Raw genomic sequence first — 23137 nt, forward strand, 5'->3', positions numbered from 1 at the left:
TCCTTTTCCTGTAAGAGGTGGTCTTCCGTAATAAGCTTATCATTGATTGCTTGCTTGCTTAAGAACTTGGAGCATGAGGTGTACCCTGCTTGGCATTTGCCAGCTATTACCATCAGTATTTATTTTTTCACCTGTGGCCCTTCACAGGACTGAGGAAAGGGCTTCTCCAGCACTGTTCCTGTCACACACAATGTTTGGCTCAAGGTCTATCATGAGCAACAGTCTTGTGAAAAAGGGCCAAGGCTGATTTTCTTGTCATCATAAGAATTAAACCTGTGCTAGGCTGTCCTCACTGATACCCACTTCTACTTTGGTTGTTTTCAAATGTTTTACAGGGGTTACCTTTGACCATGAGTTGTTTTGTATTATCTCCTGCTTTGCTGTTGGTACAGCTTTAAAACCTCGTTTGAAACAGTGCATAAAACTTATGCTTATTTATTCCTATTCTTTGGGGTGACACAGTCTTGTGAATTAAACACAGTGGATTCTGGCATTCGTTTTGGGATACAAAACCTGCCCATGCAATATGAAAAGTAAGGCTGTCTCAGCATATTAATGTGCTGCAATCCACAAAAGTCACATTAATATTCCTGATGGTCTCCTGTTGGAGGTATGCCAATTCCCACATGTATTTATCCATGTTCCAGAGTGCCCTTGTAATCTCATGACTGCTTTTCAGAAGTGCTTGGTGGCTTATTCCTTCTCAGCACACTACAGAAAACACACTCTACATATTCAAATGGGAGCAGAAAACTGTGTTCAGGATAACTAGCATTTAGCACACAGTACAAATTAAACCCAGGTGATCTGATTCTCTCTCCCTTGCTCCCCATCATTTGCATTAGAATTCATATTCTAAAATAGGAGTCTTTTGCATTGCAAGATTAAAAGTTGCTCTAAACTTTTTTCCTTGCCTTGACAGGCATTTAGGTACAATTAATGGGTTGGTAATAGTTAAGATTTTGGGGTTTGTATTGCAAATGTTCTTTTCGTACACTGAAAATATGTGAAACAGAAATGGTTGAGACTTTTTGGTCGGAAAGCCATGACTTTGTGTATTTCTTGGCTGAGATTTTTGTAAGTGCTACATCAGGTGGACTTTTCATATTCTGAGGGCAATTTATTGTGGCTATTTTGGACTCAGAACACAGTATTGATATCACAGTCATTTTGCCTTTTTGCATCAAAGTTAATTAACTTTACAGTTCTTTTTCGACATACACGTGGGGCTTTTTTTAGTGAAGTTACTGGCAGCATGTTTATCGTAGAGCTAGTTTCCTCCAGCCAAATAATGATAATGGGTTCTGATTTGATAGGAAATGATGGCTAAAGGTTTTGAAGAAGGAGGGGTAAGTTTGTAGATTTTGTGTTTGGTATTTTTCCAGGGTCTGTCTGTTTCGCAGTGCGCAGTGGACCATAATGATGGCAAAGCCTTTGTTCTTCAAAAGCCGCCTTAAATAAGGCACTGTCACTTATTTCTGATGAGTTCTATTTATCAGTATCCGAATGTTTTTCTTTCTTATAAGCACTCTACACAGCCCTTTCTACTTTGCTGACAGAATCTTTGCAAGAGCTTCTGTGACATCCTCCGGAGCAGCTTCAGATTATTAATAAAACCCACCTATGACTATAAATATATACTGTTCCTATTCCTTAACGTTTCTAAAGGTGTAGTTGTTTGTATGTTTTTTAACCTGCTGCTAGATACTAATGGCAAGAAGATAATGATGAACTGCAGTTAGCCTTTTTATCTTCTCAGACTGCTTTGATAAAATACATCAGTGACTTTACAGATGACCTGTCTATTGATCAGGATGCTAAGCATTGGAACAGACTTCTGTGAAGTATTGAGGTTTTTTTACTCTGCTTTGCCCACCAAAAATCATTAAAGTCACTGGTATAGCTAGGAATAAGCGTTAACAATCTCTGGGGTTGATAAATCAAAGTTTGTGTGTGCATGATCTGCTTTGTAATAAAATCAAGGTCTGGCCATCAAATTGTCTGGTCTCTGTTTCCCAAATAGTTCATGGACTAACCAGGTGTGAACTAAAGCAATTGCAGGCAAAGTGGAATACAGCCCTTCCGTCTATCCAGTTTGATGGGTAGGCTATAAACTGTAAACTATGCATAGACTGTAGAGCAGGAAAGAACAGGTATCCTTTCCTGGTTTTGTTGAGTGAGGACACCAGAACATACAAGAGGCTTCTGGTAGGGCAGAAGATCCATCTCATGTGGTTTCCAGTAGCCAGGTGCCTGAGAAAGCATGTAAGACCAGAGCAAGTGCATAGGGGTCCTTCCATTCCGTAGTCCTGAGGAATTTGAAGCTTGTGGATTGCTGAGGTTTTGCAGTTGTATTTAATGACATTGGGTGACTTTTCTTCCATTGATCTATTATTTACATATCAGGGAAACTTGTTTCTGATGGACAGAAACTGTAATTTTACTCTGAATAGGAAAGTCAGAGTAGTAAATGTCATCACACCTGTGACAAAGTTATCAGCTCTGTCTGTCCGAATGGAAAAGAGTGGAGGGGAAGAGCTGTTTTGTTTTAGGAAGTTACCATTTAAATGGACCTAAGCTGGCTTGGATGTTAATATATCACTGAGATAAATGGGATGGAGGAGAGTTTATTTCTTTGCTGCCACAACGCTGGCAGGCCCCTGTGCCCTGTAATTGATTAACAGGGCACAGTGCATTGACTTATATGGGAAAAGCTATTATATCTCAGTAACAGGAAGGTATATATGATTCTGGTTTAGTAAGTAAAAAATTGGATTCTGCAGGAAATAACTAGAACTGCCGAAAGAACCAAAGGTTCCCAAGGATTTTTTTTTTTAACTCTTAAATCTGTGGCATAACAGCATTTCATGTTATGAAGGAAGTTTTAATAGTGCAGTATATTTAGTGGAACTTTCATACACAGCTGGAAATATTAGCTTATGTAAGCAGACTTTTAACTTCTATTGGACCCAAAGTCATGAGTTATTGATGAGATTTAATATCTTTTTTAACAGCTATTCATTCAAAGGGTAATCATTCCCTGTAATTCATACACATCTATGGTGACTTTCCTTTATTTTGAAGCCTAAATGAGTGGGCAGATTGACAGGATGTGTGTGTTTGTTTTTTAAACAGTAAGAAGCTTATTACTTGGCATCCCAAAACAGGCATAAGAAGTGAATGCAGTTTTAAACAACCACCACTACCCCTGACCCTAGTACTGGTGATTCCAGCCACACTGAGAAAGCAGATGGCCAGGTTCAATACTTCAAAAGCAGACTTACACCAAATGAAGCACATTGATGACTGACAGTAAGACTTGGGATCACAGGGACAAACACAGTGTGGTACTTCCTGTGGGATTTTAGTTTTAGTTTTTGGCTATGTCAAGCTTGTCTTTCTCATTTGTTTGAAACCAAGTTAAGGAAGCAGAGTGACAAGGCAAGATCATACAGGGGGAGAATGATTTAGAAGTCAGTACTTCTTCCATAGAAGTTTTCCCCATACTTCTTTTCATGTGGCATCATTGATAGTAGCACCAATATTGTAGCTGTCAAAATACAAGGTGGAAATGTGGGGTTGCTACAAGGAAAGAAGTTCTGATGAGCTTCTGTGATTTGGAAAGGCTTTTTCCAAAGCTCTCATTGTTTCTGAACACAATTTTGTTGAAGAAATTAATCCCTTTTTAGAAATGCTTTTGCTGAGAGTTATAGCTCTTTTGTTTCAAATTATTCTTTTTAGAGTATCATGACCAATAGTTTCCCATTACATTCCATAACTAATCAAATTGCAGAAGTAGCATGCACTTCTTTCTTCTGCTTATGTTCTTCCGTACAGATGGGGAGTTTTCTCCTCAGCACCCAGTGTGAAAGTATAGGTGTGGGAAAACCATCTAAGGCTGATGATTTGCTTGGAAAAAATACACCACCCCCCCTCCCATAAACGGAACAGGTATTCATCTTGGCTCTCATTATGAATGTGAATATATTTCTCTTACAGTCACTATCCCATAAGATAAGCATTGGAAAGTATTATGTATTTGTAAAGTATTTCTGCTTATGTGTACTTCTTTGTTTAAATGTTTCATTTGCATTTTACCTAAGAACAGTATTAATGGGAAATTAATTCAAATCTCTAGCTACCTAACACTTGACAATGAAGGGGCAGTGAGAGCAGATTGCTAGTAGTATTTAAGTTGAAAACTGGTTTATTTGAACCACTGAAAAAATACTGTAGCTAAAGAAATAGTTGAGAAACTTTAACTCTGTGACTGTAATATGAAGAAGGGCTACAAGAAACCTGGAGAGGGACTTTTTACAGATAGTAAAAAGTCTACATAGTGACATAGGACAAGGGCAAATGGCTTTAAGCTCAAAAGAAGGGAGATACAGATTAGACACTAGGCAGAAGTTCTTCCCTGTGAGGGTGCTGAGGCGCTGGCACAGGGTGCCCAGAAAAGCTGTGGCTGCCCCATCCCTGGCAGTGTTCAAGGCCAGGTTGGACACAGGGGCTTGGAGCAACCTGTGCTAGTGGAAGGTGTCCCTGCCCGTGGTAGGGGCTTGGAACTGGATGAACTTTAAGGTCCCTTTCAGCCCAAACCACCTCTGTTGTGAAGCTCTAACTTTGAGCTGTGACTGAAATCCCAGCAGCCTGGCACCCAGGTAAGCCTTTGCTCTGTGCTGTGCCCCTGATGCTAGGGTTTGCTCCTGTGCATGCCTGGTGTGTTGCCTTAGATGGCGTGGTGTGAGCTTCAGGCATGGCTCTTGACCATGTGTGGCCACATCCAAGGCAGGGCAAGGAGGGAGGAGGTGAATTGATCCTTTTATTTTGTGGTATAAACAATAATGCTTAGAACCATTTGTCTTCCCTTGTCAAAATTCCATCATTAAGTAGTGTGGTTGTGAACTTTAAAGCCATTGGAATTGTCCTTTAATTCAGTGCAAAGCAATTGCACTTTCCTCTTGCCTGTGCTTTTATGCTGGTATGAATTTTGTTTTCTCCCTTAAGAAACTCTTGGAGATTTGTGAAGGAAACTTACTTATTTTGTTAAATGTCAAGGGTACTGACTCATGAGCAAATGTTCTCCTGTATTTCATTGCTTCAGTTTCTAGTGCTGTGAAAATAATTTTATTTTTCATTACATGAGACTGGAAATTTTAGGAGACCTGCATTATAAATGACTTGGTCTGCTCACAAGCCTGTTTTTTTTTTTTCCCCATTGAGGTTCCTCTGTTCATGGTAGGATTAATTCAGTTTCTGTATGATCCAGTCTGACCAAATCACTGTTTCCTAGTAGTACCAAAACTATATGGTGTGGCTGAGCACTAAAATATCCTGCCAAACAGAAACAGGGGTGGTGTAGTGCTTTCTAGATATATCAGTTGAGGTGTTTCTGCTCACATCAGTGTCTGTGTTGCAGTGTGTGTGTGTGTGTGTGTGTGTGTGTGTGTTAAAAAGGATGAAAGGATGAATCAAGACATCTGGTGTAGATTATGAAGTTTCTTAGGCTGTACCTGAAATGTAAATGAGTAACGTATCACACTTTTTATTCATCTGTTGAAGTAACTGAGGAAAAACTACAGCAAAGGGCAGTTTATTACCTGGGTATTTGAAAAATCAAAACACAATTCTCTTTGTTCTGGTTTATGTAACTTCACGCAACAGTGGATTTGTTTTAAACTTTTCCATAAAAAAGGCAAAGATTCTGATTTTGGGGCTTTTTCTCCATCTCAGGTGCTAATACAAAGTCTTATTTATACTGGGTAAAACAGATGTGAAGTACTCATGGATTCTAGAGATTATATTTAAAAAGCACCCAACCAAAAGAACAACAAAAACACCAAAATCATTTATATTTTGCTAAATTCTAAAGTAAATCTCTAATATGTGATAATTCATAGGCATTTATTAATGTACCCTAATTGGTTTCCTTTTTTAAGATACCAGTTTATCAGCACTTTAGTTACAGTACTGAGAGGTTTTATCTTAGCTACTTCTTACAAAGCTTTCCTGATAATACTTTTCATTAGCACTGGGTTTTCATGTTGCATAAGCCATTCCAGGTGTGTCAGGGCCAGCTTTCTTGTTCTGTTGTAGTATCTGGAAGGAGAGTGGTGACGTATAGTTAAGCATCACCATTAGCTAATTCTGTCCTTTACTGAAGCCTTTATTTTCCCATGTTGAGGGGTGTGTGTATGTGTTTGTGGGTTTGGGGGTGATTTTTTCTTTTTGCTTGTCAGTGTGGTTTTGGGGTTTGGGAATTTCATTTGTTTGGTTTGTGGTTGGGTTTTTTAAACTGAAATATTGGATTGTAGCCTGATGCATTTCATGTGTAAAAAAATAACAAGGTTATGTTATAAGCCAGCAGAAAAATCAAAGGCACACTGCCACCTAATATGTATGACTTATTAACAGTATAAAGTGAATCTGTGTTCTTGTGTTTCAGAGAAGTGTGATGAGCCTTTGGTCTCAGCATTACCCCACTCCTCCTTCAGCAGTTCATCGTCTATGACAAGCAGCTATGTACCCGGGTATGCCAAGTTAAACAAGAGAGGAGGTAAGGAGTGCTCTCTACATTAACATTCAGATATTGAATGAGCAACAAATGATACTTTTAATACGAAAATTCTTTTATGTAAAATATTCTTGCTTATGTTTGCTTTAACAAAGTCTTTGTTGTCTGACAGCTGCTCAGTGTATGTGACAGTAATAGCACTCCCTTGCAGTGCATGGAGGAATGCACCACTAATAACATACAGCATCATGGGTGTGTTGATGGACTCACACTATACAGTTGTACAATTGACTTCAGTTAAAAAGGCGTATCTGTGCTCATCAGGTAAATGGACGTTTGCAAGGTCATGGTTGCTGGAGCAAACCTAAACAGCTTTGATGCACTTTGTTGATTTAGCTTGTTTCTTGCGTTAGCACTGACTGCTGTCACTCAGTACAAAGTCACCTCAGTTTTGGTCGTTGGAAGAATAGGTGTGTAACTTCGGTCTGCCTGGTCTAATTATATCCTAGGGCTAGGCAGATTTATGACACAGTCTGAAAACAAGTCTTTATCTTTACCCATAGGATTTTTGATAGCTTTCCTTGATACTACTAAATGTCTATATATACCATTTTGATATACATCTCGTAAATAATTTTGCAGGAATTATACATTTAAACATGAAACTTCAGATTAACAGAATTAATATTCTGAATACTATTGATTTATTTTTTTTCTGAGTAGTATCAATCTAAAAGTCTTGAAATTGAAAATTTCACTAATTCTTGTGAATGAGTACCAAAATTTTATTTTCTACCCAAAATACATGTTAGTGGTATAATGAAATGACTTTAAGAGCATCGGATTGAGAAACACTTTTGCTGTATGGATGAAGAAGAAAGAGCAAGTGACTGTAGTCATGATTTTCTAAGTCCTGGAGACCTAGGCAAAACAGCAGACTTGTAGAAGGTTGGCTTATTGGCAGTGCCGCTTTTATTTGTCCTGCTCCTGCAGGATGTCCGCTGGTCCTGCCTAGATACCGTATTCTGCCTCCTAAAACTAGTGGTGCCAGTTGCCTGGAGCTGATCGCATAGGAAGGGATGAGCCAGCTCTGTCAAGCTAGCAAGCAAAATCCGTAAGTGGTGAAGAAGAACACAGGCTGGGCTGGGCATGGATCCACCTATGATATGGCTCACATAGAGCCTGGGGGCTGAAATGGGACTCCCAAGCTCTTGCACAGGGCACTCTGGTCTCTCAGTGGGTAGGGTGATTACCGTGTTGGTAGCCTCAAGGCTGCGATGTTTATCTTTATTTATTCTTCTGCAACTGCATTTGTCTGAGTTCTCTGTATGTGTATTTACACATGTATGGTTCTTGTCCTTCGATGTCTTTTTGTCTTGTTCTTTGCTTTCTAAAATCAGTCTTAGCTCCCGAGGTTGCATTCTTTTAATGGCTAGTAATTGACCTGGTATGTTGTTTATAGCCCTTCTCCCTTTGGTACCACCCTGTACTTCCAATACTTCAGTGATTGTAGTCCTCTACATTACATTTTTATTCTACAGTACTAGTGTGTTCTCTGCAGAATATCTACTACAGAAATATACCTGAATTGATATACAGATAGTCACTAGTCCATGCCATCACAAAACTAAGTTAAACATAAAGCGGATTAGGCTATGTTAACTAGGTATTAGAGAGTTGCTATTACAGCTACACAAGCTGAAGAAAAACTGAAGACAAGCTTAGAGAAAATACGACTCACGAGTTCTGGTGCTGCAGCCCTGCAGATGTTTATGGAAAGCCTGTGGCCTGTCAGGAGCATTGGCAATTTCTTCGGGTTTAGGCCTGTAGACTAATAAGAGAGCATTGTTAATTGCTCCAGAAATTTAAAGGCCATTTCTGAATGGGAAGAGATGCTGGTTTCTGCCTGTTTCAGGATTTTACTTCAGGAAAACTCAGTTGCCTTTACTTTGTTACGTGCTTTTTAGTAATTCTCTTCTTTTTTTTCTGTTGCAGAATGCCTGAACACAGGTTTTGATAGGCTGTTGAATCTTGTTTTCAGCTGTCCATTGCCTACATGAGAGAAGTTAAAGAACAGTTGAATTCTAAAACACTGCTCATCATTAGGTTGAATTCTGCTGTATCTTATCACAGCTATGTTCGTTTGTGTTCTGTTCTGTGTTCTGTAATAGGAAAAAAGTGTCTAGAATCAGTTTAATAGAATCTTTGCATCAGCTTGCTGGGCAGGATCTTCAAATTGATTTTAGATGACTGTTTCTCCTTCTAGTTTACTAGACTATTTAGTCTGTTGTAAGAGAAAGGCAAATCACACAGTTGGATTATTTTTTCCTTAGTTATATTTACCCTTCCCTTTCTGACCTTTATAATCACTACAGTGCTGTTTCTTTTAATGCTGTTTCTTTAGCAATGAGGATCCACAGTGCCGTCATTAATCAAACATTAGCTTAATTGCACCTATTTGCTTAAATAGCAACTTCTTTAGACTGCTGTCACCCATCTTTTTATTCCTATGAAGCCTGGTATGCAGACTTTCCAAAACTGAAGCTCCAGTATGTGTATCAGTTTTGCTCTCTTAATTCTAGTGACAGTAAAAGTACTGCAGAATTCAGGAATGTGTTTAACATGGGAACTCTGCCTTCACTATATTTATGCTTCTGTTTCTACAAATGATGGGAAATAGTTCATTCTGAATGCTGTGCTATTTTACAACATCCTGGGATTACAGATATCACACCAGTAATAAGAGAATCCATTTTTTTTTCTTTCCAAAGAGTCATTATCAGCTAATAGGTTCCCAAATCAAGCGTGCTATTTAAAACACACAGTGTTCAAGTCATTAAATGGAAAGAACTCCCCCTCCTTCAGCCCCCGACCCCTTAAATTAAGGAAATGGGCATTTGAAAATTCTAGTTCCCAACCCATATACCTTTTCTCGGCTGTTTTAATGGCCCTTCACTCCAGACTGCCAAAACACTTTAGCCAAAGGGGTAGTATATTTTATTCTGTTGATTAAAACACTGATATATTGAACAGTCACATCACGTCAAGGAGGTTGCAGTTGTGACTGCGGTTGTTCTGGTTTAGTTTCCTGCTAGAAAGGTTGTAATTAGAAGGATGCACATCAAAGAGTTTAATATTTTCAGCAGGTTTTAGGAGGTTTCAGAAGCAGAAATATCCACCAATTTAGTCCTTATGTTTGCTATCACTTTGTTTCCAAATCCCATAACTAGTGATCTAGGCAAAAAAACAACCAACCTAAGACTTCATAGAATGGTATTGATCTGGAAATTAAGCCTCCAGGGTATATGTGTAGGTTATTTTGCTATGTCAGTATGTGAGGGAATTTTCTGTTTTCCACAGCTGTCTACTCGGAGCCTTGAAAGCCTTCACTGACTTCTCAGTTAGTACATAGACTTATTTCAAAGGAAATGCAGATCTGATGGGCAGAGTAAACTTGATTTGAAAAGTTAACCTCTCCAAATCTATTTACTTGGTGCTTCATGCTCCTCTGTGTTGCCCCTTCTTCCTGTTCTGATGCTTATTATGTGTTAGAGTAAGCAAAGAGAACAATCCTGAGCTGCTTTATTTTGGGGGGGAGGGGAGGGGGAGGAAGAGGGAGCAGGATAAAAAAAGTTATTTTTAATTAGAGTAAAAATTGCTGATAGTAGAAAGAACTGCTCAGTGGTTACCGGCAGGTCTGTCAGTCTCTTGCAAATTCATACCAAAATGTATTAAAATTTGCGGCCTCAATCCCTATGTCAGTGAGTAAGGGAGTCTTTGATTTATGTAATTGGTACAGCTGTGAATCTGCATTTCCATAATTGCAAAGAGCCAGAGGCCTGGGGGTAAAACAAATGTGTGCATTTTAGACCTGCTCTCTTTCCCTGATTCCCAAAGCACACCAACTGTCTTACGGGCTGACTTTTCTCTCTTCCTGGGTGCTTTCAATCATAGCAGCTGTGAAAAGCAAGCAAAATGCTTTCGTCTGGTTATCATGGGAAGAAGTAGGGAGCAAGAAGGCCCAAGAAAATACGGACTATTTGTTCTTTTTCTCTGTGTGAGCTAAGGAAGGTGGTTTCTCTGCTCTGCTACTACTTAAGCAATTAGTAACTTGCTCTAACAACTGCTGTTGTCCCTGTCAGTTCTGACAAGAAAAGGGGGTGAAGAAGCTTTGAGACCTCAGGTTCGCAAAACTTAGGTGGATACTGGAGTGATGCAGTGAATTGCGTTAGTGAAAGTAGGCTTGGGGAAGGTAGGGTATGGTGAGTCTTGAATTCTGTTAAGGGCTCATAAGCAAAAGCTTGGATTTAGTAAGCTAAACGGTGCTAAACTAGCAACTGTTCAGACAAAGTTTGCTGTTGTCAGATTCTATCATATAATCCCTTTGAAAGTACAGTAATTTTTCAGAGTACAAAACTAAATCTTAGTGCTATACTGTATTGTAGTGTTGCTTTCATATTTAATTATAAAACGTGCTAGCCTGTTCAGTGGCAGTATAGCAGAGGTACAGATTATTTTGAGATGCCTGTGGCTTGTATGCGAGAGCAAAGCACCGCAGGAGAGGAGATATCCCTGGCTTTTCTATTGCTGGCCCTGTCAGTTTTCTCTAAATACGTGCAACCATCGTTAGATGTTTGAATATTATAAAATCCGAAAACTCCTTACTTTGGATGCACTTCTTAACTGAGAGAATATTCAAATTACTTTTTATCAGCTCACATTCTCTACCTGTGTAAACCAAATGTTTCTGAGTATGTTAAGTGATCCAGTATATTACTTGGAGAAAAATGCTTTATTTTCCTTTCAAAATGACTGACACAGGATTCATTCACATCGGCACAGAAATATATACCGTAAAGTTATTGACAGCACTGTAACACACAGTAGCTGAAACCTCCATAGTAGACTAACTAAACAGATTTCAGAGTCGCTTCCATTTTTGTCTTACATATTTTCCTGCAGAAGTGGTCCATATTGTTGCCACCCTCCTAACTGAAGTGGCATCAGAGGAGAGGAAGCTTTTCAGTTAGTTCATTCTAGAGGTTTATCTATTGTAGCGTTTGCATATGTGATGTTAAGGTTGTAAGGCCTCATATCTTATGACCTGCCATCAGTAGAATCAATGGACTGCATCACATCATAAGGAGGATTCTTAGTGCATGTTTGATATAATGCATTATCAATCTTCCTTTTAATGGTTCCCAAGCTATTGGACCTTATACTTCTCACTAGTACAAGAATTAATGCTGCCCATCATCCACCTCATCCCATTTTAATTTAGGGATGAAATTCTGCATTATTTCAACATAATGTAATGTTATATAATATAATTGGAAGCTCCTTGAAACCGAGCAGAGTCTCAGAACTTCAGAAATAATCCCAGCAGACATTGAAAGTATGAAGGTCATAATGAATCCTTGGATGTATGGAAATTATCTTTCGCACAGTGAAATAAAGAAGAAATCTTGTATGCAGGGCTCTCTTTCAAGTCCGGTATTAAGGGGAATCTGAAGGTGCTAATGAAACTAATAATGGTATATAAGGGGAAGTTCCTCTAGGACAGCTGATGTTCAAAAAGCAGTCCTTTTAGCATGGCTGTGTAACTCCTGTTGAGGCTTTCCTGTTGCTTTTTAATCAGCTTGCTGACCTTGACCTGTTGTCAGAATTACTGTTGTGTCTATAAAACAAGCATCAGAAATTTTAAGTGTCAGCACAGGTGTAATTGAGGCAGTATGTTTTGTTCTCAGTGGGGTTTTAAATTTTGGCTTTTGTATGGTAGAAGCAAGAACTTATCTATAATGGGATCTGAGTCTTTACTCCCCACATCATTCCCCGTGAAGTCAGTCAGATCTGTCCCGCAGCAGCTCTACCAGCATAAAAAAATGCTTGCAAGAGCCTTGGCTTAGAAGAAATCTGAGGTTACTTGGCCTAGACTCTTTTTAGTATGACTATTAAAAATTCAAATGTCATAGCCAATAGCAGTACTTCTCTAATTCCGTATCACTTTTCTGTAATGAGATACATGATGGATTTTATGTTGGTTTGCTGTTTGCCAAAGTTAATTTAAAGGGCTGGTGAGCATCCCCTGGGATTCTGTGAGCTGTCTGGGCTTGTCCCTTCACAGGAATGGCCAGAAGTTTAGTTTGGGTGTGAATCTTGAAGTAAGGAAGTGCTCACTCTGCTTTAGCATTGTTCAGATAGGGACAGCTAATGTGCAATAGTGAGCACACCATAGATCATCACCTTAAATATGGCAGTCTGCTTGTGTCAGCAAGGCCTTTGGGCACATTGAGAATACCTGTACGTAAGTTATTACGTTTTGGTTAAATCCTTCTTGGAGGAAAGTTGCTACAGAGTTGTCAGTGGCTTGTAAATTCACTGCCCAAGTTACTGAATGTTGTCTGCCTTAAGTAGGTAAGCACTTAAAGAGTAAAGAATAGAGTACCAGAAAAGAATGGGACCACCCATGAGAAAAAGAGTAGTAGCATCCACCTAGCTTTTGTCTGTAAGAGAGCCCTTGCTGAGTAAGAATTATTCATAAATAACAAAATCATTAATAAATTAAATTAAACCTTTAAATAAATAAACAACAGTTCCCTTTCTGTAAGTATATGCTTTAAAGAAACACACACTGTGCAGTCCGATACAGTTCATTTGCTGAACCTATGCTTTGTAGTATGTAGTGGATCAGGTTTGGTGATCAGAAGTCAGGGCAAATTAAATGTTATCACCTAATAAAGAATCACTTTTCCAGTTAAAAAAATAAAGGAAAATGACTTATTCTTGACTGGAAGAAATCATCCTATAGTGGCTCATTTATTAATGCAACTTTCAAAACATATTTGTACCAAATACAGCACTTTTGTTGCACACAGTATGAGCAACAGTATTTCTGGAATGTTTTAGACTACAAGTAACTGATGATTTGTTTTGGTTTGTTTAGTTTTGTTTGGGGAGGGGAGGGTTATTCACTTAAAGACATAGCTCCTTTAAGAGTTCCTTTACCTGAGAGGGTAAATGAAAACACTTCCATTTGATTAGTAACATGGCCTTTTGCCGTTATTCCTAATAAAATGTTTGTACAGCACTAACTTCAACCTCTGGGGTTTTTCTTCTTTTAAAATCTGCAAATAATTCAGGCTCAGCTCATCAAGTTCTGTTGGAACTAGAAAGAAGAGTCTTGTAGGAAAGACATTTGTCCCCCTAACAGCTGTTATTTCATGGTCAAATATTATTGCTGGATTCATACAGTTTTCTGGTTATCTTTAGCTGCCTCGTATCCTGCCATATAATCGATTTTGGGTATTCCTCACCTTCAGGTTAAATAGCTAGGTGTCTCGCTTTGATTAGCAGTGCAATTCACATCAGCCTGAAGAACGCTTCTGTCCCTGTTTTAAAGACAGTTGTGATTGCCAGTCAGTTGACATTAGCACTTGTTTTCTGTGCATTAATGATGTGACTTTAATGAAATGTGGTTTTCCTAAATACCTCTATTTTATAGAAGGAATTCTTAAAATACAAATAAAAATGTGTACACAGAGCTCATTCCTCTGAAACCACAGGCTCTTTTGATCTCTGGAGCCATAGATACATGGGGCAGTAGGAAAGGTAACAGCTTTTGTGTTGGGGCAGGAAAAAGAAGCATTAAAAGGGGAAAATAAAACTACCAGTATACATCCAGGTCAGACTGATGCATTTAAAAACTAACTTTAAAGAGGGAAAACATCACCTTTTTCATTCAAAACACAATCCATGAAACTAAGTCTGTGGAAAGTGAAGCTCAAATAACTGGATAAAAATAAAGCATCATTAGCTTATGTTAATTTACCATGGGCCAGCGAATACAGGAAGCATGACAGCTTTTTCCAGTTCAGAACTAATTTGTTAATTAAAGTGTTCAGAATACCTAATAGGCTTATTTAATACATGTCTAGATGATGAGAAGGGAAAAAATAATACTGAACTCTTCTAAACTTTGTGAAACCTTTTTTACAGCAGTTCTTTGCAGAGGCAGTTGTTCCAAGGCCCACTGGAGATACAAGGCAGAAGAGCAGCTGTCTAGGATCAGAGACAGGCAGGGACAGTGCATCTGCCCTGGCACTGCTGAGCACTGGTCTGGGTTTAGATAAATCTTAGTTCATTAATTGTTTCTGAAGATAATAAATGGCTGATTCTGGCAGGAGAGTGGATGTAGTGGTAGCAGAGAGCAGGCAGCCTCAGCCAGACAGACTGGATCCTTATATCACAGTTTACCTTATCCTTAGGGACCTGTGCAGATTTGGAAATTTAATCCCAGAGCAGCCAAATTCAGTGCTCGTGACTATCCTAAAGCCCAGAGCTTAATTTGAGGGTTTCTCAAGCAGCATTAGGGCATTAACATGTCAGTAGTTGATAAATCTGTTTAGGTATTCTTACTGGTTTGAATTACAGAATGGTTTGGGTTGGAAAGGACTTTAAGATCATCTAATTCCTGCCCCCCCTGCCATACCTGGGAACACCTCACACTAGACCATGTCACCCAAGAGTCCATCTCCATGCTGTTTTGAAAAGGTAGATGTGTGATTAGCTCTCGAGCTCCACGCAATATTTATATTCTTAATGGCATTTGAGCAGGAGCTAATAGTCTCAAACATGACAAGTTTATACTTGAGTGTTGTAGGAGGTATAGTATATCTGGTCTTGGTCTTTCTCACTCTTTGCAATCAGATGCTTCAAATTTCACATGCATGTACCATGCACTTAAGATGTGTTAAAAGTTTTCACACCTTTTCTAAATGTCTTTAAACTTGTATAGCTTTTATTTAGCATGTGTTTCAGAAGCATTCATCATCTTTGCATTCATGAAAGTATCACCTGTATGTGGAGGGTGTTAGTATTAGTCAGGTGATGTATAGGTGTTAGTGAGAGTATTGCCTCCAGCAGGTTCTTACCTGCATAAAGACTGTTCTTCACAGAAGGACATCAGTCCTGGTAAATTGGACACTTAAGTTATATAATCAATCCATTTAAATAGTCATCAATAGCCTTTGGTGACTAATTTCTATTCTTAAAACAGGGAATGGAGTTTTACTGTATTTTAAAAACTGACACAGATTATAATTAAATGTGAATTAATATAAAGGGTGAGACTTTGGCTGAAAAACGTGCAGTAGTGGCACATTAGAGTTCTGCTAGATGCCTCTTCAAACCAGTGCCTTGTAACGAACTTGCCTGCATCACAGTTGGCACATTTAACAAGCCACTGGAAAACTTCATATTCCTCAGACAGTGGAGCTGCTGCGTTTGCACAGATCAATGGAAACATGCAGGACTAAAAAAAAGTGGACATACGAAAGCTGACCAATAGCTTTTGACAGGTCTAGTACATTTAGGAGTAGCAGAGGCTTATAGGTGTATATACAGGTTTAGGATACATATAGGTTAAATAGCCTAGGCCAGGTTATATTTATAGGTACATCTTTGTATCAGGGTCTGAAGTGTGAGATGCATCTGGAATTGGAGCCAAGATGCAGTAAGTGTATAGAAAATGCATTGTCAGCTGCTTGCAAGGTAGGTTCCTCTTGTCAGAGAATGTGTTTCACCCTCTCCTGCACACAAAATGCAGGTGTTCCTTACGCAGGTGTGTGTAGTACATCTGGTAAGTAGCTTCTTTGAGCCCTGCCAGAGCACTGCCTTTCCCAAATAAATCATAAACAAGCATAAATGCTGCTAGAAATGGGAGCTATTTGGTTACCATTATAACCTCCTAGTACAGTAATACACTGAAAGAGAAAAGAAATAATGTGATAAAATGAGGCTATTTGCTGCAAGATGAGCAGGAGAGTGCCTCTATTATTCATGTTTCAGCTTTCACAATTAGACTTAGATTATTCACAAGCAAATCTGAGCTACACAGAGAACTTTAATAGTCATTTTTCTGTATGTGGATTACTGTGCAAGTTACAAAAAATACCTGAATTGCAAGAGTCTGACTTAGCATCCACTCCCACCTCAAAGATTTGCTCTTGGTTTCACTTGGTTTTGTCTTGCTTTCTTAAATGAGATTTTTAACCTATTTGTGTGTAAGAGTCATTCTAATGTGAATAGAAATTACAGTTAATTGAAGGGGAAAAAATGTATCAACTCATTCTGAGCAAGATCACTTACTTCATAAAGCTTCAGCTTTACATAACCTTTGTATAGTGAGGTAAAGGCAGAAAGGGAAGAGGTGAATGATGGAGTGCTGTATAGATCCCACAGAACTTTCTGAGCAGGAAAAGATTCTTCCTTTGAGTAAGCAAGAGAATACTTTTCCTTCATTAGGTTGTAACTGCAGGTGAGATTTCAGTCAGCTTTGTGCGGAATGGCAGATGAGTAATGCTGCAAGGTGAGAAAATGTTGGTGTAATTAAGAAGCAACAGTTTACTTATGCTGACCCATATATATATGTATATAGATAGCTAGGTAGACATATAGATATATAAAAGCTGCTAGACTTTGTGTTCTTCTGTGTATGGAGATTTGTTGTGCTGAAAGCTAGATAAGGACCAAACAACCCTCAGAAGGAATGTTTGTAGTAGTTAAGCCCTTTACCCCACTGTCAGCCCTACTTTTCTCTTTCTGAAGTGATCCATTTGTTTAATGGTGATGTGTTGGAACAGTCTGCCCAGGGCAGTGGTGGAATCACTGTTGCTGGAGTGTTCACAAACCATGTAGATGAGGCCCTCAGTGACATGGGTTAGTGGTAGTCTTCGCAGTGCTGAGGGTAATGGTTGGAACTGGTGATCATAAGTCTTTTTCAACCTGGCTGATTCTGGGATGCTGTTGTTCACGTAGGATAATACTGTTCTCTATTGGATGCTGTCAGTAGTTTGTCAGCCAACTAAGAAACAAGGAAATACTGATAATGAGCTATTTTCTTTTCAGAGCCCTAAACTTTTGTGACTTCTTGTAGGACAGATTTGTATTTAGGATGGACTTGCATTCTTTTTGACAAGGTTTGTTTGAATGGTTGGTTTTCTGAGTCACTTAATGTTAGGTAAATTGTTTCAACTAAGATTCATGCAGCTGTATATTTGATAAGCAGTGGAAAAAACAAAGCTTTAAAGTGATGTTTTTTTGAAAGCTTTAGATGTTTTTGCTTTTCAAATATTGACTGCCATCAAATTTAGCATTCCTGCTGGGCTTTTAGGTACTTCGCTTCCAGTGAACTAATTCTGCTTCGGTTAAGAAAGTTGTCAGAAATGATCTGATGTTTGTAAGGATCAAAGGGTCCTATAGTATGTAAAACTTGGTACTTGACTGTGTCTATTAATTACATAGTATTTATAGATCAAGTATGAGTAACTTACCTTATATCCTTCCTTGGCTTCTTAAGCTTTTGCTAGTACAGAGCGGGTGATCTGAGGATGACTCTGTTTTCAGGGAGGAATCAGGTGATACTGGACAATGTTAGAAAAGAGGAGTAAACTTGTTTGAGATCATTGCTGGGCAAAACAGGGAAGGAAATACTGTGCTTTTGCTGGCAAGGAAATACCATTGGGTCTAACATAGTGCTGCACTGAGGGGTTTCAGCTGACATGCTGCCAAATGTGGAATCCATAGAAATTAGATCGTTTTTTTATTACACAAGCCATGTCGGTTTTAACATGTACTGAGAGGTGGCACATGAACTGCTTTGCTTTCTTCAGTAGCAAGAAGTTGACTGGTTTCTATCCAACAGAAGCCAGTATTGGGAATATTTAATTTGCTGACTTTAGCAGCTGCTCAGTAACATCTCCATAACACATTTTGAATACATAGAGATGAATGTTGCTTGTACATGGTGGCTTCCAGGTGGGGTTTTGGGGGATTTAAAAAAAATAAGCTATTGAGGGACCAGAGAAGCTAATAGTTATGAGCCCAGTTGTTGTAAGCAATCTCTGAAAGTTACCTTAATGCACTTTTAGTTTCAAGGCAGAACCAAATTCTATCAATTATATGCAATATATATTATTTTAAACACAACAGTGTTGATGCTTTAACGCTTACCTCTTGAAATGGTAACACCTCTTAAAATATATATTATTTTAAACACAGTGGTGTTGATGCTTTAACAATTACCTCTTGAAATGGTAAGTAATGTGAGATGCAGCTAAAGTGGCAACTAGCATCTTCCCCAAATGTGGGTTTTTTATGAGCTACATCCAAAGTCATCTGGACAGGAGTACTACAGCTGAGGATCAAAGCGGGGATACCAGGAACTGTGTAGCAATTTGCCATGAATTATGTGAAGCATTCCAGTTCTCCTGTTTTCACTAGATTTTAATTAAAGGAATTATACTGAGCTCCTCACAGGGAGTGTTTTTTCCACAGCTGTCTACTCTGAGGCTGGAGCACCTTGCTTATAAGTGGTACTGGCCACCCTTTGAGAAAAGCTTCTAGCTTATCAAATATGATGGATGATTGTAACACTTTCGGTTTCTTAGACTTGCCTACAAAGGCAGGGAAGTTTAAAGGAACAGTGAAGTCAACTGCAAGTAAGAAAGACAGGAGAGCCCCCCAAATAAACTGATTTACCCTGTAGGCATAGATCCAGAACTTATTGAGAAATAAAGTTGTGACTGTGTAGTAAAAACTGCAAACAAGTTCCTAAGTTGATAAGGAAACACCTTAAAGCCTTTGCTTTGAGAAGAGCATTAGGGTTACTGGAATCATTAAGCTATATCACTTTCACTCACCTGAACAGAGCTTCTCCCTTTCTGTCTTACATTCCCTGAGAACAGAAGTGTTCTCATTTTAGCACCTTAGTCACGGGCAAGTTTTTCTGTTCCTTGTTTAGAAGGCTACACATATTTTTCAGCTGGCTGCATAACTGCAAAAACCCATTGTCTGCATACTCTATCATGACTCATGAAACACAGCTAAAAGCTTAGCTATAGAAATGCTTATAATGATTTCGGAAACTTAGCGTTCATTACTTTGCAAGCAAGGAAATTGAAGGCTATAGTCATGGCTTTTATCTTGTAAATTTACCCCAAGAACATTACAAAGGTCTAAAGATCACAACTAAGGAAGAGGATTCTGCTGATCAGAGTAAAGAGCAGCATTGTGAGATTTAAGCTTTCTGTCAAGGTACTAGAATCTATTACAGAAGGTAATTCAATTATGCACTTTATCTGTAATAAATACGACTCGTTTACTTCCACAATTTGCAATTAAATATAGGTATTATTTTTTCATAATACTGGAAGCTCATTGCTAGCATTTTGCAGAAGTGAGTCCTTTGCCCAATAGAGGCAGAACTATTGATTGTGCTGCTTTCTCCCTGTGATAACTGAAGTTATCTTATGATGCAGAATACTGCACAACTGTGTGAATGGTGGCAGTGTCCAAGCAGACGCTGATAGCCTCATTTAAAACATAATATTAATCCTGGAAATCTCATAAGGGCTGTTATTATGGAGGATTTAAAGCTATCAACAGTACCAGCCACACAGAAAATTTTACAATGCATTGAATGTGGGGTCTATAGAAACTTAATTCAAAACATTATGCCTACAGTTGGTTTTGATTTTGATCAGTACTAGCAGTGTTTGCTACTAAGTATTGACAGAGTTTTAACTCATGATTCTATACAATTTTTTGCCAATCTGTGTTAAGACATGCTTTCCACTCCCCACTGTATTAAAACACTTCCTACTCCCCACAAGTCAAAACTAAGGACTTTAAAGATGTAGAAACTTGTGGGTATTCTGGCAAATATAATGGGAATGACCTAAATTCTAAGAGGTTACATGAAAGCAGAAAGAGGGGAAAAGAAATAATTGGGCCCCTGAATTCCATTAATTCTCTAGGCAAGTTTAGCACATGAATTCCCTTCAGGTTTTAATATTTAATGGAGGGAGTGTCAGTCTTTTTTTCTTTACAATTTACACAGAAAATGTTAAGGTAGGAATAACATCAATTCAGGTCTGTTGAAACAATACTACACTGACATGTGGCTATAGAGCTAATCCAGTAAATGGCTTTCAACAAATTAGGATACACTTTAAAAAGTAGTTATCTGAATACCACTGTGTGGTCCAGGCTGAAGGGATATGATGCAGTCTCTCCTATGGATAGTGCCGGTGAAGGAATATTATGTAAAAACCAGAACCATTTGTGTTTTTTCCTAAAGGGACCCTCAGGCTGGAGAGTTCGTAAATGTCTTTCTTGGGTTTTATTAAGCTAATGTACCATGTCCACATTTGATTTCTTTATATTCCCAGAGGGATTATACTGTTTTTCTTAAATATGTATGTTTGAAAATATATAATATACCTTTAGAATATAGGATTTGAGCATCAGACTTTGCTTTGCCAGATACATAGATGAACTTACAAAATGACGCTCTTCAATTTATTTGAGTTTCTCTTTGAAAGAAGAGCTCATGTCAAATACAAGAGAAAAAACTCCAAATGATAAAGCTAGCCTTTTGTAACAATTATCCCCTTATAAAAAGGATTTTGTCATGCAGCTTTTCCATCTCTTTATTGGTGACTTAGCACAGTCAATTAAAATCCCTGGAAGTGTCCAGAAACTCAGTTTAATAGCACAATAATGTCTGAATACTGGGGGAATTGTAAAGATTCTTGCATGTTGTAGGCAGAAAAAGCTAATTCCCTTTTCTGCAGGAGGAGCTCAAGGACTTCAGCTTTCTCACAAAGCTTGTGCCCATAGAAAGGATACTTTCATATATGAGAAGAATGATCCATAGGGGCTGCATGCATATGATGCCATATGGTGACTTAACTGTCAAAAAAAAGGTCTGTTGAATCTATTGCAGTACTGGTACTCTCTGTCACAGCTATTTCCATGAATTCAAATTCCAAGAACTGGAATTCAGCCAGTGTGAAGAGGGATCACATCAGAGAGAGATCGCCAAAGAACAGTTTCAAAAGGTTGTGAGACATTAAAATGCTGGTGGCTGTGGCAAAGGTGGTGTTAAGCCTGGCAGCGTGCAGTGGTTTTGGTGGTAGTCAGGAACAGAGTACACCAATAGTTTTCAATTTGCTCCAAAACCGGCTGGTGGAAAGATGTCCTTTGACTTTGGCAGCTTTTATATTAGGTGTGTTGTTGGCATCATTATGGCCACCTTTTTATTCTAGGAAGGTGTTAAGCAAGTGTATCCTCCAAGCCATCAGCCTGATAGAAAAATTTGTAATAAGCACTGCTGTGTGTTTGGAACTCTGGAATGTACATGGAGATGTTGCAGTTGCTTGGTTCCTGAGGCGTGTCACCTCAGTGACTCAGCCTTAGTGTTGAAACTTGTCACTGCAGATCTGATATGATAAAGTGTAATACAGTATGTTATGACTAGCATGTAATCCTGCAGCTGATGACTGTAGCTCCAGGGATGTTAACATGGCACAGGCACAAGCTACTGTTTGAGGTTACTTTACTTTCCATGGATCTTGGCAATGTGCAGCCTTAGAACTATTTTTTTCCGGCAAAATTATGCAAAGGTTGAGTAAAATCAGTGGCAGCTAATCCTATTTCAGTTACTGGGCATTTAAAGGAGGTTTTTTTTTTTTAAGAGCTAGGGATGTAATGCACTTGCTAAGATTTTAACTATGGTCCAAACATAAATTATGCCAAGAGAAATGTAATGGAGAAATTCAAATGTGTAAATAAAGATGGGTAAAACCCTATCCCCTGAGGAATCTCATGTCCAAAATACTTTCCCCATGTTCTTTGAGCCATTAAGAGTCAAGTATGAAACTATGAAGGTTTTTTTTCCTGCTAAGTAAAAAGAATTGCTTAACGCTTACTTTGCCCTTCATCCTTTTGCCTGTCCTGTGTTGTGTTGCTTATGCTCTGGTATTTGCAGTCTACATAGTTACTAAAAGTTGGGCTTACCTGGTGTCACTGTTCATATTTGCCAAGCTAATGTTCTTATAATAACGTACTCTTACAATCGTTAATTCTGATTGAAAGGGACTTAAGAAGGTCTCCAACCTCTTCCTCAAAGCAGAGTTCAGCTCTGAGTTCAGATGAGGTACCTCAGGGGTTTAACCAGTTGGATCTGGATAACTTCCATGGACAGAGATTGCAGCCTTTCTGGGCAACCTGTTCCACTGCCCAACTGTTCTCATGGTGGGGAAAAAAAACTCCAGTCATAACGTCTCTTGTTTCAGTTTGTGTGCACTATCTGGCATCCTCCTGCCCTGTACTTCAGTGAAGAGTCCGGCCCTGTTTCACTGATGGCCACCCTTTAGGTGCTGGGGGCTGCTGTGAGGTTCCTCTAAACTGTTTTTTCCAGGCTGAACAAGCTCTTTTCCCTCAGCTTCCCCTTACAGGATGAATGCTCTAGCACCCTGACAGTCGTTTTGATTCTTTACTGAATACAGCATAGGAGAGGAAAATTACAGCCCACAGTTGTATGAACAAGTGGTATGTAGGGTTGGAAAGCAAAATATGCATAGCCAAGAGACCTCGGGAAGAAAGAGAGAAAGGAAGCAGAGAGAAGGGATTCCTCTCTCAAGGTCATGCACACAGCCTGGGAAAGTAGAGCTCTCATGTGGTTGAGACCTTGTGTGTCAGGATCCAGGGAGAAGTGAGAGGTGACATTGTGTTAGGAATATGTTACAAAATTAGAATGGGAAGGTGGACATCGTTTCCTTT

At 38.8% G+C, this 23137-nt stretch overlaps 1 protein-coding gene across 1 annotated transcript in view; it reads left to right on the forward strand.

Moving 5' to 3' along the window:
• The window catches only part of CNTNAP2 (contactin associated protein 2), a 1027100-nt gene that overhangs the window by 300612 nt on the left and 703351 nt on the right, over positions 1-23137 (forward strand). The window contains exon 2 of the mRNA XM_061374850.1: positions 6446-6556. Within this exon, the coding sequence (XP_061230834.1) occupies positions 6446-6556 (111 nt within the window). The remainder of the gene's footprint in view (positions 1-6445; positions 6557-23137) is intronic.

The sequence above is a fragment of the Neopsephotus bourkii genome, unplaced genomic scaffold (assembly GCF_033783945.1).
Source record: "Neopsephotus bourkii isolate Nb327-2 ecotype Australia unplaced genomic scaffold, CSIRO-AGI_Nbou_v1 NB_1655, whole genome shotgun sequence".
Lineage (NCBI taxonomy): Eukaryota > Metazoa > Chordata > Aves > Psittaciformes > Psittacidae > Neopsephotus > Neopsephotus bourkii.